General features: G+C 42.9%; 2 protein-coding genes across 3 annotated transcripts; one reads left to right on the forward strand and one right to left on the reverse strand.

Moving 5' to 3' along the window:
* Window positions 1–1,964: 1,964 nt before the first annotated feature.
* LOC133413740 (fructose-1,6-bisphosphatase 1-like) lies at window positions 1,965–7,009 on the reverse strand. The gene is made up of 7 exons (XM_061698478.1): window positions 6,828–7,009; window positions 5,300–5,462; window positions 4,617–4,709; window positions 3,489–3,629; window positions 3,266–3,403; window positions 2,967–3,086; window positions 1,965–2,153 (listed from the first exon to the last, which is right to left on the reverse strand). The coding sequence occupies exons 1-7, from the start codon at window positions 6,995–6,997 to the stop codon at window positions 1,965–1,967; spliced, it is 1,014 nt and encodes a 337-aa protein (XP_061554462.1). The 5' UTR covers window positions 6,998–7,009.
* A 1,532-nt stretch (window positions 7,010–8,541) lies between these two features.
* trim23 (tripartite motif containing 23) lies at window positions 8,542–17,031 on the forward strand. 2 transcript variants are annotated; one of them, XM_061698476.1, is made up of 11 exons: window positions 8,542–8,649; window positions 9,647–9,809; window positions 10,771–10,892; window positions 11,134–11,415; window positions 11,596–11,778; window positions 11,876–12,091; window positions 12,328–12,462; window positions 13,695–13,824; window positions 13,932–14,042; window positions 14,860–14,984; window positions 15,564–17,031. In XM_061698476.1, the coding sequence occupies exons 1-11, from the start codon at window positions 8,551–8,553 to the stop codon at window positions 15,741–15,743; spliced, it is 1,746 nt and encodes a 581-aa protein (XP_061554460.1). In that variant the 5' UTR covers window positions 8,542–8,550; the 3' UTR covers window positions 15,744–17,031. The 2 variants fall into 2 exon arrangements, with proteins under 2 accessions (XP_061554460.1, XP_061554461.1); XM_061698477.1 differs by having other exon boundaries at window positions 11,137–11,415.
* Window positions 17,032–17,451: the final 420 nt, after the last annotated feature.

Raw genomic sequence — 17,451 nt, forward strand, 5'->3', positions numbered from 1 at the left:
GCCTCAGTGTTCACGCTTTTTTTTGTTTTGGAAGTAGTCATGTCTGCACATTTCACTTGTGTCAGCGAGTAAACGCACCACACACAGTGGGGGAAATAAACTGGGTGGCTTTGGCTTTTTCGGCAACATTTGAATATCCACTCGGGAACCTATAATCATATCCATGAAAAAAAAAGTGGCAATAAAACAAGTGGGGGGGGGGGGGGACAAAAGGAGGAGCAGGAAAGGTGGCCATGCATTCGCTTTACATATAAACTGAGGTTGCGAAAGTACATGCACTGTTTTTTTTTAAAAGGCAGAAATTGAAGCAGTGATTCAACTATTTTACACAAGTAAAAGTAAATAACAAAAAAAAGTACATACTCCGAAATGCGTTAAAGTACAAAAGTAAAAATGAAGTTTTACCGTCAAGTACTGTTTTTACAATGCATTGGTGCCTTCAAAAAAAAAAAAAAGAGATGCTGCAAGCTGTCAAAGTGGAAAGACAATCGCAACTTTGCCTTTTAGCTCCATTTAGCTTAACGCCAACAAACAATGCAAAACTGAAACAAAAACAACAAAAAAATGGTTTTTTTTCAACTCGTGCACACCGATAACATAACAATACTTACGGACAGATATTGTCTATCTTCTCCATGAATGACTAAAATTAGTGCAGCTTACTGAGGAGTTGCGACCGTCTCCAATTATGCCCTCAGAAGGGGCAGCACGACGTCCACTGAATTGAAGCAAAAATTATGTAATGATGTCATTACTGTATGTTTTCATAATGTACAATTTCATAGAGTGCTATTTTCCTTATTCCAAAAAAAAATGTTTTTGGCGGAGGCTGGAACGGATTAATGGCATTTATATTCATTTCAATGAGGAAAGATGATTTGAGATAGAACACGGTCCCGGTTATCTCAAGGCACCGCTGTTGTCACGGGTGTTCATGACAACTGCAGCTGAAAAATGTACTTCAGGACAGCGACGAAGTATTTCTACTTTGTTACTTCCCACCGCTGCATATAAAAGAACATTGTGTAGCAAACATCTGTTCGCCCCGTTCCCGGATGACTCAAGCGCACTTCACACGTCCACAAGCGCTCAGTTGCCAAGTTTGAAGCAGGCGGTAAAAATTCCACCAAGAGGGAAAATTTTCTGCTTTCGCCTGCCAAGTTTCCAAAAGAGAGCCGCCGCCAGTGACGGCCTGTGATGTTATTTCAAAACCTCAATTCAATGTCTCACGCTCAGAGGGAGTTTTTTTTTTTTTTTTTTTCAGGACTGATGTGGACGAGGGAAGAAAAAAAGTTTGGAGATTCACATTTCCGAGTTCCGATTAAAGAATGGCGAAAACACAGAGTTGTGTGATAGACTTTTATTCGTCTATTTTTTTCTAAACAAATGGAGGTCAAGTCGCAATAAGAGATGCAAATGAGAAGATCGTCGGAATTTGCGTGTCCCCGGCGGTCGTCGGGGTTGCGGTTTCAGTGCGGTCGAGCTGAAGAGTGTTTCATCTAAAATGGAAAAAAAAAACAAAAAACATCGACATCACAGAGCATTGTTGGGTTTAACAGATGACTTTTTACCAGCAGTGGCAGTAAGTCACGTATCGTTCGGCGAATAGCGTTCAACACGCTTCACGATAAGCAGAAATGTGGCAAACAGTGAACAATTCATCAAAAAAAAGTGGCTTCAAAGAGAATTCCACCTTGTCGATTTAAAGCAAGCACATAGCTTAGCCTTTCAGTCGGCTAGCTTAGTGCTATCTCTAATTAGCACATATGCTGCGGTGCTTTAACCCTTTAAAAGCAGACGGAAAACAAAACTGCGCAGCAACATGTAAACAGACAATATAAACAACTAATATGAGTGCCGTACCGATGAGCTGAGACAGGAGTTTGACTTCTCAAAAGCCTCATTATGAACCCCACAAATCTGATTGGAGTCAAGTCATGTGACTTTTTTTTTTACGCCTGACCTCATTTGTGATGCTTCTTGTAGATGGCAATGTACTCCTGCACGTCGTCAGGCGAGCCCAGCACCACAGGGACCCTCTGGTGGATGTCGGTGGGCTGGATGTCCAGAACGTTGCCGGCGCCCGTGGTGGCCGTGCCGCCCGCCTGCTCCACGATGAACGCCATGGGGTTGCACTCGTACAGCAGCCGCAACTGAGAGAAACGGACGCGCCGCAAGAATTGGTGCACTGGTCACATTACAGAGGTGTTAAAACGCTCCAGTGACGTTACAGTGGATTTACGATACAGTGACATTCAAGTGAAGCCCTAAAACTCCGCGAGCAATTGACACCCCTCCCCAAAAGCTTTTTAACCAGATTAGTCAACCCTAACTAATCCTTGTTGCACGAACTGATGAAGCCTGCTCGGATGGGAGGTGAAACATCTCCCAAGACGCCCACAACAGTCCAGTTGGGATCGATTCAATGCCCTGAGAATGGAATGACCCGGATAAGAGTTGTAATTGGCTATAGCACGCCATGAAGCGCCTCATCTCACTTCAACAAAGTTCACAAAAACAGTTCATAGGTGGGCTTTTCAGCAAGTAACATTTTTGAATGCCAAACCGCTCTGTTAAAGTCATGTGACAGTGTCGCGACAATATTACGGTGTTTCCCCGATATCGCTGTCCATCATTTGCTAATCTCCACAAAAAGTCGTTGTTGCTGTCATTGTTGTTGCTCCGTGTGTGCTAAGGCAGCAGTTTTATGAAGGTTTATAATTGCCGTAACATCGATGCTAATTTCCATTAGCGCATCTATGGCCTTTCGCATCATATGTTAGCAATAAGCTAGCTGACTTTTATTGGACAACATTTAATGGCTTGATTGAACATTTTGATGTTGAATATCCCATTTTTTGACATTGAGAGAGTGAAAATAGGTTCTAAGGAATACTTTACCAAGTGTGTTTTAGTCATTTTAAATGTGTTTGAAACGTGTGGGAGGAGCCGCGTCACATTCTCACCTTCCCTTTTGGACTCTTTACATTGGCGGGATACAAAAAGATGCCGCCGTAGACCAGCGTGCGATGGACGTCAGCGACCATGGAGCCCACGTAGCGGCTGCCGTACGGAGCAGAGCCGTCCTGGAAACACAGCGTACTCGGTGTCATTAAACATCACAAAGGTGCAAAACTGAACTCAACAAACATTTATCTAGAAATGTTTCTTGAGTTCAGTTGTCACTCAAGAAACATTTATCTCAAGAAAATCTACAGCTTGAATGCATTTACTTTTCATTGTTTTAATGAATTAATCTTTTGACCTCAGGGAATTTCTTCTTCTGAACATATTCCGTCACTTCGGGGTAAAAATGCTGCGCGTATCCTTCATTCAAGCTGTAGATTTTCCCCTTTTTCTTGATCTTCACGTCGCGATCCACCACGATGAACTCCCCGATGGCCTGGGGGAGCAATTGAAATCGGTGAGGTTTTTTTTTTCACCACGAGGAAACATCGCGGTCACAATTGGACAAGTCTCGGCCTCACGGGGTCGAGCATGAAGCAGTTGACCCCTTGTCCGGTGGACAGGACCATCATGGTGGCGCTGCCGTACAGAGCGTAACCGGCCGCTACGAGGTTCCTCCCCGGCTGCAGGGCGTCTTTCTCGCTGGGCTCGCCCTCCGTGGTCTAGGGGGCACAACGGCATTTTTATCGACGGTTCCTGCATTGACACTTACCGTAATTTCTCGTGTATAATGCGCTTTTTGTTTCCCCCCCAAAAATCGTCAAACGTCAATAGTGTGCATTATACATAGGTATGGGGGGGAAATGAAAATAACTTTCCCATTTTATAAATGTATGCCGCCATCTAGAGGTTGTGAAAAAGCTGTACACTTTCATTCCAATATGACGTATGACTGCATATATGTACAGTTGTGCCCATAGGTTTACATACCCTGGAAGAATTTGTGAAATATTGTTGTTGTTTTTTTAACATGAATGATGACTGAACAGCAACCATCATTAATTTCTTCATAGTTATGTTTTGTTTAATGATAATGCTTTTCTGAAATGCTTGACAGATGAATGAGAATCCCATTAAAATAAAATTAAATGTGTTTCGTCTGGCCCTTCACGTTTCCTTTAAAGAATTGTACACATCTTACAAATTCTGCCTGTGTACGTTGTAAAAATAGGTCTGTGAACTTTCAAAATAAGAGCAAGTAAATAAAAAGAATGTATTACGTGTTCAAATCAAGTGCTAAACTGCAAAATAATTCTTTGAAAAAACTAACAAAATAGATATAATACTTGATGTTTTGATCATATGGGTAGAAGTAAAATCACGCATTGCAAAAATGCATTATACATAGGTAGAAGGGTTTTCCAGAATTTTGAGGTCAACTTTGGGGATGCGTATTATACATGGGTGCGTATTATACACGAGAAATTGCGGTACATAAAAGTAATTTTCCATGACATAAAATGTATTTTCCATGCACACATAGGATGATACGGGTCAAATTTGAGTATCTCATAACAATTGCTGATACCAAATTATGAAATTGACTTCTGTTCCTTATGCTTAGTACCTGCATGACCATCTCAACTCTTTTCACCGTTGATTGCGATTCCCCCAAGAATATGCAAATAACATTTCATGTCCACAGTCACCTTCTTGTAGATGCCAAAGATGGTACCGATGGAGACCAGACAGTCGATGTTTGAGGAACCGTCCAGCGGGTCAAAGCAGACGATGTATTTTCCCTAAATGGGAACAATTTCTTACATCATCAACGCTGTCATTGGAGTCACCAGTGCAAGGCCTTCCCTGCTGACATGAACACGGTCAGAAGAACTGACCTACATTTATAGCGTTTGTTCCATTAAATTGTATTAATTTATTGCTAACAGTCAGTTGTCATCAATTGGTAGCATTCCTCTTAGTTACACTGCTTCCAGTATGTAAATGTGGATGTTGAATTTTTTTATTTTTTTTTGTAATCTGCCCAGGTCCTTCAGAATCAGGAGTGCCGGCTCATGTAACTTAAACTATATTAGCAATGAGACTTCTGTAGTAATCTGCACAGATGAATACATTTAATAATCAAGCATTTCTGCTGAGTATGATGTCAATTATTTATATTTCGTATATTTTATGTCATTTTATTAGCTCTATATTGATTGTGAAGCGCTCTTAATGACGTACGTGGCACAGTTGTGTGCGATTATATTGAGTTTTTGTATAATATTGATGGTTTCTCTGATTTTGCCGTGATAGCGGTGCTATTAAAAGGTGGATTAAGTCGGGTAAGACCCCACTGAAGTCCGCATAGAGGGCACATTGGCTCTCTTACGCTCTTGTCCGACTCCACGACGATGGCGTGCTCATCTTCTTCGGACACCAGCACGCAGGAGGTGAAGGACGACTTGATCATGTTGATGACCATGTCGTTGGACAGGACGTCCAGTTTTTTCACCTGGTCTCCCGTCACGTTGGTGCTGCCGGCGATGCCGTACCTGCCCAGAGAAGGAGGAGGAGGACCTTTGATTTGACTAAACTCGCCACTGTGAGTCTGTTGACACTGATAAAGGGCTCCAAAAAAAAAACAACAACAAAAATCCCCCAGCCCCCCCCCCCCAACCAGCGTGTACCTTTGCCCCGGTTGAAGTACAAAATGCTGCTTGTGCGTGCAAACTAATTGCCACTTTTTGAGGATGTTACTCGAACTTATTTTGTGCACTTTAAGGAAAGAGTTGAGGTTTACTGGGACTTTTGATGAATACTAAGTCATGTTTAACACGCAAAACTGTCCAATGGAAAGCATGTACTGTATGTCCAAATGCTGTGAGTTGTTTGTTGTTATCCAAAATGCGAAGATACAAAAATCCTTCGTTTATAGCGGGCCACCTTCGCAATAGGTGAAATCCACGAAGTAGCGTCACATATTGTTTCGATTATTTATATAATCTTTTATATTTATACATATTTGAATTATTTTTAACCTTTCCCAGACTCTCATTAATCTTCCTTATTAACCGCTACAATACACTTATAAACACTTCCTATACTTTTTAAAACTGTTTAAACTCTTGAACATAGAGTAATACACAGTAGTACTGTACACTTTATGTCAACTTTTATGTCAGATGTCTACCTCACTAGTAGCATATAGGTGTCCTACTAGTATGCCAAAGTTGTCATGCTCGTGAGGACACAGCGTGTACTAGTACACAGACGTGAAGCTCGATATCAAGGATGTCAAAGCAGTTTCAGGATTTATCTGGTATCCTTGATATCCAGTTTGAGCTTCATGTACTAGTAAAGTCATTGTCCTCACAAGTAAGACAGCTATGGCATACTAGTAAGACAAATCCAATTTACTAGTGAAGCGAAAACCATGCACCAGTTGACAATTCTGTGTTACTTAGTACTACAAGTGACGCTGTAAAATTCTACCTGTTAACATCTAGCGCTTCTCAACTAAGATGAGGTTGTCGTACTACTAGTATGCCAAAGTTGTCTTACTATGAGCACAAAGAGGATACTAGTACACGGACCTTAGGCTGGATATCAAGGATATTGAATCAATTCCTTATGGAAAGTCATTTGAGCATTTATTCAATATCAAGGATATAAATCGTATTTGTCTTAAGGCCGTACTAGTAAGCCAAAAGCGGCACAAGTCGTGAAAAAAAAACAATGCTACTGACGCTGAACCGTCCTAACAGTGAGGACAAAGTTCATACTAGTTCTTGAATCTTAAGATGGATGTCAAGGATATGGAATGAATGCTCAAACGGCTTTCCACATCAGCGTCGACAGAGAAGCCTTCAGGTATGGAACTGAGGGGAGGAAAAAGAAAAGAAGAAGAATCTTCTCACAGGTTGGCGATGCCGGCCTTCCTGACGGCGGTGGAGATGGCTTTGACGGCCGTGCAGATGGAGTTGAGCAGGTTGGTGAGCTCGCCGGTTCCGTGGGCCTTGCGGCCCTCCTCCAGGACGAACCTGGTGAGGGTCAGCACGTTGGTGTCGAAGGCTCCCTTCTCGGACATTTTCGCCGTCAGGTGCCTCGTGCGAAGTGGAGCCGCGGTCAAAGGTGCGCTAGGGAGCCGAGCGACAACGGAGGGGGCGGGGGGACATTTGGTGGGTGTGAGAGCACGCCAACCAATCACCAGTGATTGCGCGTTTGCATGGGCAAAGTTCAAAAGATAATGAAAATTTTCTACCTTTGAGGTGTTCAATATGTTATCATATATCACAGGGAATAATATTACACATCCCACTTTTCACTAATTCTACAAATATTCCTCTACTCTATGGTTCCAGACTAATTGAAAAATACAACAAAAAGGAATGCGAGTATTTGAGCGAAAAAATTCCCCTTGTCGCCCCCTACACAAATGTTTCATGCTCTCAGACAGTGCCTTGTGTATTGATTCGCTTAACAACTGCACTGTAGAATTTTACATTTTCCTGTCAGTTGACACTTGCCACCCAATTTGGACAGTTTCACTTCGAGGTGTACTCACTTTTGTTGCCAGCGGTTTCATAGTTAATGGCAGTATGTAATGTTGGGTTATTTTGAGGGCATCGTAAATGTACATTTACACAAGATACACTCTGACTATATTGTAGCAAAGTGTCAGTTATTCAGTGTTGTCCCATGACTAGATATCATACAATATTTACACAAATGTGAGGGGTGTACTCACTTTTATGACATACTGGATCTTGATAATTGAATAAAAGCATTTTCAAGGTAAAAATAAAATTAAGTCTGTTTTTTGCTCGCCTGTGACGGAATCACCGAGGGTGTCCGCCCGGGTCACTCAACTAGACGTCAGATGTGTTATGTTTCACAACAAGAGGCTGGAGTTGAACTTTGAACCCTAGCAGGCTTCAGCCATGAGTGATAGTAGTCATTGATGGCGCTCATTGCTTTTTCTTTCTGGTTAATGATAAATGATGTGATTTTATGCCATCTTTGTTCTTTGTGAACTTGATTTTTATTTATTTTTTTGCCATCCATTTTAGAAATGTGAATAGTTTACACGATATATTGAATGAGCTAAACATTTTGAAGTTGGAATGGTTTGAATCGGTGAAGAAATGCGCAGGCAGGAGGAAATAATGTGTAATGTGTTTTTGTATGGGAATTTTTTTGTGGAGAAAATGTGGAATTTTGGAAAAGTGGGTATTCTTGGGATGTTAAAAAATAGGGCCCAATTCTGAATGAGCTAAATATTTGGAATATGGAATGATATGGACCTTTTTTATTGAATGTCTCATTCAGTTGAATCGGATTAGAATTTTTGAGAAATGTGGAAGTAACTACTTACTGATGTTGAATGATAATAAAGACTTTTGGTGTCGAATAGCATATTTGTAAAAAAGCAGTCAAAGCAAGAGTTTTGATGCAGGAAAAAGTAATAATAAGAAGACGTCATAATATTACAAAATGAAGTTTTTCGTTGTTGTTTACGTTGACGTCAGGCAAACCCGGAAGTGTGGTGAAGGGTTTCCGTGTGTCCCGCGCATGCTCAGTTTGCTCTGCACCGCTGTGTTCCGCGCATGCTCAGTGTGCTCAGCGCAGCTGTGTCCCGCAATGGCCGCCTTTGCCGCAGGAATAAACAAGCAGGGCGCCCTGACGACCATGGAGCCGTGCGCTCGACACGGCCGGGCGGCCAACGGAGGCACAGTCAAGGTCGGGGAGATTTCTAAATTACAACTACAACAGGAACTGAAGTGTTGTTTGGACCTTTTTTTAAATTTGTTTTTTTTACGGCGACCCTTCGAGAGGCAGGGTATGCCTTCGTGGCGACCGAACGCCGCATAGACGTCAATTAGTCCCCATTTGGATGACATCTCGCTACAAATAACGTCGAAATATGACACTTGTGCAGCATTTTCCTATCAATTACAATTTTAATCTATCGCTTGTTGGCGTTCTGTCTGCGCTTGAGGGTGACAATTGCGTGTGCGTGCGCGTGCGCGTAGAGCAGGCCCACGGCTCCATTATGTATTTGTGCTAGTAATGTTGATTATAGTGGGGCCTTGTATCAGAAGCACTGACCTAAATTTACAAACTAAACTTATACATAATATATATATATATATATATATATATATATATATGTGTGTGTCATGAAATTCTATTCATTCATTGCCGACGGTTTACAGTCAACCCCCTTCATATTTGCGGTTCGGGATTGTTTATTTTTTTTTTGCTGATAAAACCTACCTATTCACCGTTTTTGTTTTTTTTCTGTGCTCGGGCCAAAGCCGTGTCTAATGGAAAAGCAGTCATTTATAAAGTACCTCAAACAATTTCTAGTAATAGCTCAAACATTAGATCAGTGAACAATTACTTTGTATTTTATTTTGTACAAATGAAGATGGTCATGGGAAATGTAATATAAGTATACATTTCTTTAAAAAAAATAAAAAATAAAAAGCTATTATTGGCTCTCGGGGGTCCCATATTCACTGCGGGACCCTAAGCATGTGCTTAGTTTGTCTAAGCCTTGGGCTGATTGTGTGTGTGTGCTGATGTGTACACAACTTCCTCTTATAAATTATACAATTATACATTGTTATGAGTCATTGTGCGTGTGCGATGTGGTTTGCAGGGGCAACTTGTGTGCACACGCACGGGTGGTCCGGTCAAGCGCGGAGGTAATCTTGTGTGTGTTGACTCACAGGTGCTGGAGTGCGGCGTGTGCGAGGACGTCTTCTCCCTCCAAGGCGACAAGGTGCCCCGCCTGCTGCTGTGCGGGCACACCGTGTGCCACGATTGCCTCACCCGGCTGCCCCTGCACGGCCGGGCCGTCCGCTGCCCCTTCGACCGGCAGGTGACGGAGCTGGGTGAGCGAGCCGCCCGGAAGCCCCCTTCCGATCTCGCGATAAAGCTAATGCAGTGGCACCTCGACTTACAAATGACCAGACCAACGAGTTTTTCGAGATACCAAATAATAAATAAATAAAGACCGCATAACTTTTTCTGACAAAAGTGTACTAGCTTAGTGCTAACACACTATGCAAACCGCCATAGACAAGCTAAGGAAACTAGCATTAATGTTGCGATGTTATTACCCTTTAAGCAACAGATATTTGAACACAAACGGTGCAGTAACATGTAGACAGACAATATAACAATACTCACAGGCATATACAGTGGACCCCCACTATCCGCGGGGCATAGGGACCAGGCCACACCGCAAATAGTGAAAATTCGCCAATAATTGATGCCCTTTATAATTATTTTCAGGGTTGATTCCCCGCCCCCCCCCCCCAAAAATAAAAAATAAAAAATTATATATATATATATATATATATATATATATACATACACCTGTACTTGTATTCTTCTGCCCCCTTGTGGCCAAGGCACGCACACTAGAAGGAGCTACACAATGAGTGCATGAAATCAGGTTTCACAAACCGTTTAATTCTTTACATACTATTTAACAAAAGCATGTTATTGCACTGTTTTTATAGAGTACAATACTGTGAAGTGCTCTTTTCCTTCAAACATTTTATCGACTCAAAAGTCAAGGCACCACTGTATATATTTTGCAACTAGTGTGACATCATAGCAGCGAGACGGTGTTTAATTCACCACTTCGTGGAATATAAACGTGACATATTACAAAGAAGCGTGCCCATAATACCTCCGTAAGGGTACCCAACGGTACCAAAAAACGTGATGTTCGCGTTGGCTATTTCAGGTCCCTTACCAATTGAGACGCCCTAAAAAGTGTACAGAAATGAACTGAAACAGACTGCTTGGTGTAAAAGGCGCTACGCTGTTCATCTCTCCACCCAGGTGACTCTGGAGTGTGGGGTCTGAAGAAGAACTTTGCCCTGCTGGAGCTTCTGGAGCGACTGCAGAACGGCGCCACCAACCAGTCGGGAATGGCGGAGGACGCTCAAAAGGGAACGGGCGAGGTGAGACGAGTGCGATCTGACTGCGCGGCTTCCTCTCGCAACCATTTTTGAATTCTTGGAAACTTGCAATGAGGGAGTAGACAGGTACAAGCCAGACGATTTTTCCCCTTGTCAAAAAAGTCGGCTTTCGGGTATTTGGGTCGTCGGATACTCACTTTAAAATAATTTTGGCAGAGGAAGAATCAGAGTCACTTTTATGAAAGTGCCACCCACCAAAATGTGATATTTTGTACATCGATAGCAGTGCGTCATCCGCTGCGACGAGGACGAGAGCCACACGGCGACCATGTACTGCACGGTGTGCGCCACCCACCTGTGCGCCGAGTGCTCGCAGCTCACGCACTCCACCCGCACGCTGGCCAAGCACCGGCGCGTGCCGCTGGCCGACAAGCCGCACGAGAAGACGCTGTGCCCGCAGCACCAGGTGCACGCCATCGAGTTCGTGTGCCTGGAGGAGGCGTGCCAGCCGGGCCCGCTCATGTGCTGCGTGTGCAAGGAGTACGGCAAGCACCAGGGACACAAGGTCAGTTTATGCCGCTCACGCACTAGGTGGAGGTTCGTCATTAATGAAGCCTGAGCGTTCCATTCCATTTTTACATGTTGGAAGCTTTCAGTTTTCATCTTCTGCGTTTTGTGGAGTGCCGAGTTGGCATCATGGCATCACAGCAAAAGACAACATGTTTGTTATGTTCCTGTTCTTCAGCACGCGGTTCTGGAGACAGAGGCCAACCAGATCCGGGCGTCCATCCTGGACATGGCGCACTGCATCCGCACGTTCACCGAGGAAGTGTCGGAGTACTCCAGGAAGCTGGTGGGCATCGTGCAGCAGATCGAGGGCGGCGAGCAGATCGTGGAGGACGGCGTCAGCATGGCGCACACGGAACACGTGAGGCCTCTGGCGTTTACGAACGCGATTTGTTGTTATTTGGCCAGTTGGCGAAGCGACCGCACTCTTGATTCGTGTCCGTCTGCGTCTCGCCCAGGTGCCCGGCACGGCGGAGAGTGCTCGCTCCTGCGTGCGCGCGTACTTCGCCGACCTGCACGAGACGCTGTGCCGTCAGGAGGAGATGGCGCTGAGCGTGGTGGACGCGCACGTCCGCGAGAGGCTCATCTGGCTGAGGCAGCAGCAGGAGGACATGACCATCCTGCTGTCCCAGGTGTCCACCGCCTGCTTGCACTGCGAGAAGACGCTTCAGCAGGTGGGACGCGGGAATTTGGAGTCAAAATTATCATATATATATATATATATATATATATATATATATATATATATATAAGGGGGGGGGATGAAAATAACAGTCTCAGCTTCATTCATCGTTTTTTTGTTTATTTTTAAATTATTATTATTATTATTTTTTTAAATATCATTTCTTTGTCTCTGTAAAATGTCTTGCGTACTTTTCAATGGCGCAATCCAAATGAACTTGCCTTGTAGGACGACTGCAGAGTGGTGCTGGCCAAGCAGGAGATCAACTGCCTACTGGAGACTCTTCAGAAGCAGCAGCATCAGTTCACCGAGTTGGCCGACCACATCCAGCTGGACGCGGGCCTCCCGGTCACCTTCACCAAGGTACACTTCCTCCTCCACGAGTCTCGGTTACACATTCATAGCCGTCCGCAAAACCAGGATCCAAAGTCTGTGTTCCTATGGAAAGCCCTTCGAGTAGTTATTTACTATCTTTGATACTGAGCTTCACTCATTCCCTCCAAGTTAACATGGATATTTGACTTCTATAGCCGTCAATGGCAGTGAAGTAGTATGCTGTTTGCCCTCACTTAGGAAGTCAATTCATCGCACTAGTAGAACTCGTAGAGAGACTGTGTCTTACGAGTAATGTTTTTTTTCTACTATTGTAGGACTGCATTGGCTTACTAGGGCAACTACATGTTACTAGTGAGGCAGAACTGCACACTAAACATCTTGTGGTTACTACTAGTGAAGTGCTAGATGATTATCTAGTAGAACTTTGTTTCGCCTGTACGACGCAATTGTCATCCAGTGGACTTTTACCTCACAAATAACATGTACTTGTCCTACCAGTATGCCAAAGTTGTCTTACTAGTGAGGCCAAAGAGCATACTAGCACATGGACCTTAAGCTGGATATCAAGAATATCCAATAAATGCTCAAAATGCTTTCCGTAAACTGAGCATTTATTCAATACGTGGCACACTAGCAGAACTAGTGTGCACTCGTGGGACGACTATGTCTTATTGATGTTTTTATGTATTACTTTTATTATTTTTTTAACCCATACTTGGCGAGATGAAAGGCGCCTCTAAAAATGAATTATTATGATCACAAGCAAGGTTATTTCCATTACTAATGCCACTTTTGGCCTACTAGTACAACCTTACAGGCTGAAAATCAAATGCTCAAATGACTTTCTATACACTACTAGTATGCAATTACACACTACTAGTGCGCGACTGCACGCAACGAGTAGGACATTTTGGCACACTAGTAGGACACCGCGTTACTACTGAGGCAAAACTGTGCACTACTTGACAATGACAACGCTGTCCTACAAATAATACTGTGATAAAGTGATAAAATTCTTCTAGTTAGCATCTAGTGATTTACTAGTAGTACTTATAGCATACAGGTGTCAACTAGTGCACGATTTTGCCTCTCTCGTAATGTAGTTGTCCTACTAGTGGACCTGAAGTCAGTAGTGGAAAATGGAAAAAAAATGAGTTTTACTAGTGTGCTGAATTGGTTTACTAGTGGGGACAAAGAGCATACTAGTAGCTGGATATAAAAGCTGTGGAATAAATGCTCAAACGGCGTTCCGCGTTCAGGACAACCGGGTCCACATCGGCCCCAAGATGGAGATCCGCGTGGTGACTCTGGGGCTGGACGGTGCTGGGAAAACCACCATCCTCTTCAAGCTCAAACAGGACGAGTTCATGCAGCCCATTCCCACTATCGGTACCGCTCAAGAACACACAGCAAAAAAGAAATTGCTCAATCACCACTATCGTATGTTCCAGATGCGAGTGTTTTGTATTTTTGTTTCGTTTTTGTTTTTAAACAAGGTTTCAACGTGGAGACAGTGGAATATAAGAACTTGAAATTCACCATCTGGGACGTGGGAGGAAAACATAAACTAAGACCGCTGTGGAAACACTATTATCTAAACACTCAAGGTAGCATTTTAATGTTGTTATGCATCAGTAATATTTACTTTTTTTAAGTGCTAACATATTTAGATCATACATTTTTCTGTACAGTGGAACCTCGATTTAACGGATTAATACGGGGGAGGGATCGTCCGTTAAATCAGATTGTGCGTTAAATTGAAGCACCTTTTTTGTGGCCTAAAAATACCCAGTACGGTACAAAATTACATATATTTTTTTAAAAAAAGCTTTAAAATGTTGATTGATTTTGGGGGTCCAACTGAACACTATTTTGTGTCCATTAAATCAGAGTCTGTCAAATGGAGGTACCACTGAACATGTATTTTATCAGCGTTAAGGAATCAAAAGTTAAGACCTTTTTAAGGCCATTTAGGTCAAATTTAGGTTGTGGGTGAATGTTATATCACAATGTTGTAAGATTTGTTTGGGGAGGATTTCTCAAGTGGAATTAATTTTCCATTTTCTTTTGAAAGCCCGCTTTGATCTCATTAAAGACCTCTCCTTCACTAAATAGGACCACGCTGTGGGTGAATATGTTGAGAAAGTTTGCAGTTGACTTTTAAGGATTTGGGGTTGTGTTTTTTTTTTTAGCCTTCATTTTGGAACTATACGCCTTTTAAAGATATGGAAGCCCACTTTGGTCCAATTTAAGACCTAGCCTTCGCAAAATATGACCACAGGGTGTGGGCGACTATATTAAGCAATGTTGTAATAATATTGTTGAACTAAATGACACAATAAGAAAGTTAAGTTGGAACAAATACTGGATGACAAGTGCCAAAGCTCTTTTCCTGTTCCTTTCCACCTCCCGTGTTGCACGCAGCGGTGGTGTTTGTGATTGACAGCTGCCACCGGGACCGACTGATGGAGGCGCACAGCGAGCTGGCCAAGCTGCTGACCGAGAAGGAGCTGAGAGACGCCCTGCTCCTTATTTTTGCAAACAAGCAGGTACTGGACAGCCATAGGATAAAGCCAAGTTGACTATAAACAGCGGTGCCTTGAGATGCCGTGACCCGGGTTTTTCCGAAATATGAGCCGTCGTTTGGCTGATTTACGTTTGATTATTATTTTTTTTATAGCTGCTGTATGGTGGCAACTCCACCTTACTCACTCACTTCAACAAGAAGCACTTCGGCAGGCAGCGAACAATTCTGCAAAAAAAAAAAGAGGCTTCAAGCTCTTTATTGCAATTCCCATTGAAGTTTACTGTCAAAGTAAATGAGAATTACGTGCATTTAAAACAACCACATAGCTTGGCCTGGCCTGCTTAGCGTGATGCGAGCAAGGAATGCAAACCTCCATAGACGGGCTAACGTATAGCATTGGTGTTGCGGTGTTAGAACCCTTTCCTTTCAATGGGGAAAGATGATTTGGGATCTGAGTGTTTTGAGTTACGAATGTTTTCACGGTGCGAATTAAACTCATGTCTCAAGGTACCACTCGATTGCTATTTAGGAATTTTTGAAAAAGTACAATGAACGCCTCCATTTGAGAACATCTCACGTCTTTTTCGCCACAATTGCTCAGGACGTTCCTGGCGCCGTGTCCGTGGAGGAGATGACGGAGCTGCTGAGCCTGCACAAGCTGTGCTGCGGCAGGAGCTGGCACATCCAGGGCTGCGACGCCCGCAGCGGGATGGGCCTCCACGAGGGCCTGGATTGGCTGTCCAGACAGCTGGTGGCCGCGGGCGTCCTGGACGTGGCCTAGAACGTACCGCCGACACGGCTGGTTTGATGACACTCGGGAGCGCTTTTCTGTGAACGAACACTTGAAGGTACACGTTGGAAGAGCCTTGACATGTACTACCGCTCTGCTCCTCAGAGGGGCGACGTTGAGTCACTGAAAAAGCCCACACCAACCACCCCCACAGGCAGGCTGAATATCATACGCATTATTACCAACACTCGTCCAGTATGGAAAGCGGCATATCCACTATATCAAATAAACGCTCAAACGGCTTCTCCTTGATATCGTTTGCCTAATAGTATCATTTCTCAAGTCGTTTTTTTTTCCAACTTACTGTTACCAAGTCCCCAAAACTCCAACGTGCTTCCTAAAAATTGTGTTCTTCCCCTTGTTTTCCAAAAATGTTCTCATATGATTTGGGCAACTATGCTATTAGGCTAACGATATCTAGCTTAGAGGTCCAAGCACTACAGTCTCAGTCATAAAAAAAAAATCTAGGGATAGGCGAGTATCGACTGTGACAGAGCCCGCAACATTCTGGCGCTACTAGCAGGGTCCAGGTTACTTGTGTGTGACACATACATATTAGTGGGGCCTGGTAGTGTTACTAGTACAGCACAGTATTGTACTAGTGAGGTTTAATTATGGACTAGTAGGCCAAAAGTGCCACATGATTACCAGTAAGACAGTTATTCAGTGTGCTTACTAGTGATCACAAAGAGCGTACTAGTACATGGACCTTAAGCAGGGGAGCAAGGCTATGGAATAAATTCTAAATGCGGTGACGAACGCCATAGCAGCTGATATTAAATCTCGGGGGAAGTGAATTTGATTAACTTTAGGTCTGAACGTTGTGCTCTCTGTTACTGAACGTATTTATAGTGTTTTTTTTGTTTGTTTTTTGCACGTTAAAATTGTGCAAACGCACTTGCTGTCCGCTGCCTCGTCGTAGTCCAGCGGACAAACTCTCTGCTGTCTCCTTCCAGTATTAACGTCGCAACTCTCGACGGTCTCATGGGAACACGTCCGACAACCCTAATAACTCTTCGTAATGTGAACTTGTAAAACCCCTCCTGCCACTGACACTTTTTGTCTCATCAGCAAAGACACAACCTTTGAGTTTATTCATTGCTATGTAATGTTTTTACTACTTGTTAAAAAATGTCAGTATGAAATGTCTTTTTCTGCATAGTTTGCAAAAACGTAGAAGCACAATACACCTCAACACCTTTTGTTACCATCTGACTCGATGACTTTTTTTGGGGGGAGCGGGGTAAATTATTTGTATTGTGATGTCAAAATAAACCGATTGACCATATTTGTCTGCATGTGACTTTTTGTTCCCCAGTAACTCAAAGTCTCCATTAAATAGGAACATGAGTAGTGGATTAATCTTATATTGTATCAATATTTTAAGAACATTTTCAATGTGTTAATATTTAAGGAATTTCTTAAAGAATAAGTCAAACCACTAAAAAAATTCTTAGATGTGGTAAGCTCTTTTTCACCCCTGTATGTCTCAGGTAATATTAAAATAAATTTAAAAAACACTTGATGGGAGATGTGTCGTTTTGGTTGTTTGAGAAGAAATGAAACCAAACATGAATCCCAATATTTAAAAAATATATATATTGAGGTACATTATTTTTTCTCAAACCTTAATGCATTTATTTTGAAATTTTAAGATTGAAAGGCTATGTTAAAAAAAAAAAAAAAACACCTCCAGAAG

This window comes from Phycodurus eques, chromosome 15, assembly GCF_024500275.1.
Source record: "Phycodurus eques isolate BA_2022a chromosome 15, UOR_Pequ_1.1, whole genome shotgun sequence".
NCBI classification, from domain to species: domain Eukaryota; kingdom Metazoa; phylum Chordata; class Actinopteri; order Syngnathiformes; family Syngnathidae; genus Phycodurus; species Phycodurus eques.

Excerpts from the sequence above, each read along its gene's own strand:
- LOC133413740 (XM_061698478.1), bottom strand. The coding sequence starts at position 6,997 with ATGTCCGAGAAGGGAGCCTTCGACACCAACGTGCTGACCCTCACCAGG. Across the intron at positions 5,463-6,827 it reads AAGGCCGGCATCGCCAACCT|GTACGGCATCGCCGGCAGCA; the intron begins GTGAGAAGATTC and ends TTCTCTGGGCAG. Across the intron at positions 2,154-2,966 it reads TAAAGAGTCCAAAAGGGAAG|TTGCGGCTGCTGTACGAGTG; the intron begins GTGAGAATGTGA and ends CGTTTCTCTCAG.
- trim23 (XM_061698476.1), top strand. The coding sequence starts at position 8,551 with ATGGCCGCCTTTGCCGCAGGAATAAACAAGCAGGGCGCCCTGACGACC. Across the intron at positions 9,810-10,770 it reads CCGGCAGGTGACGGAGCTGG|GTGACTCTGGAGTGTGGGGT; the intron begins GTGAGCGAGCCG and ends CTCTCCACCCAG. Across the intron at positions 11,779-11,875 it reads GCATGGCGCACACGGAACAC|GTGCCCGGCACGGCGGAGAG; the intron begins GTGAGGCCTCTG and ends CGTCTCGCCCAG.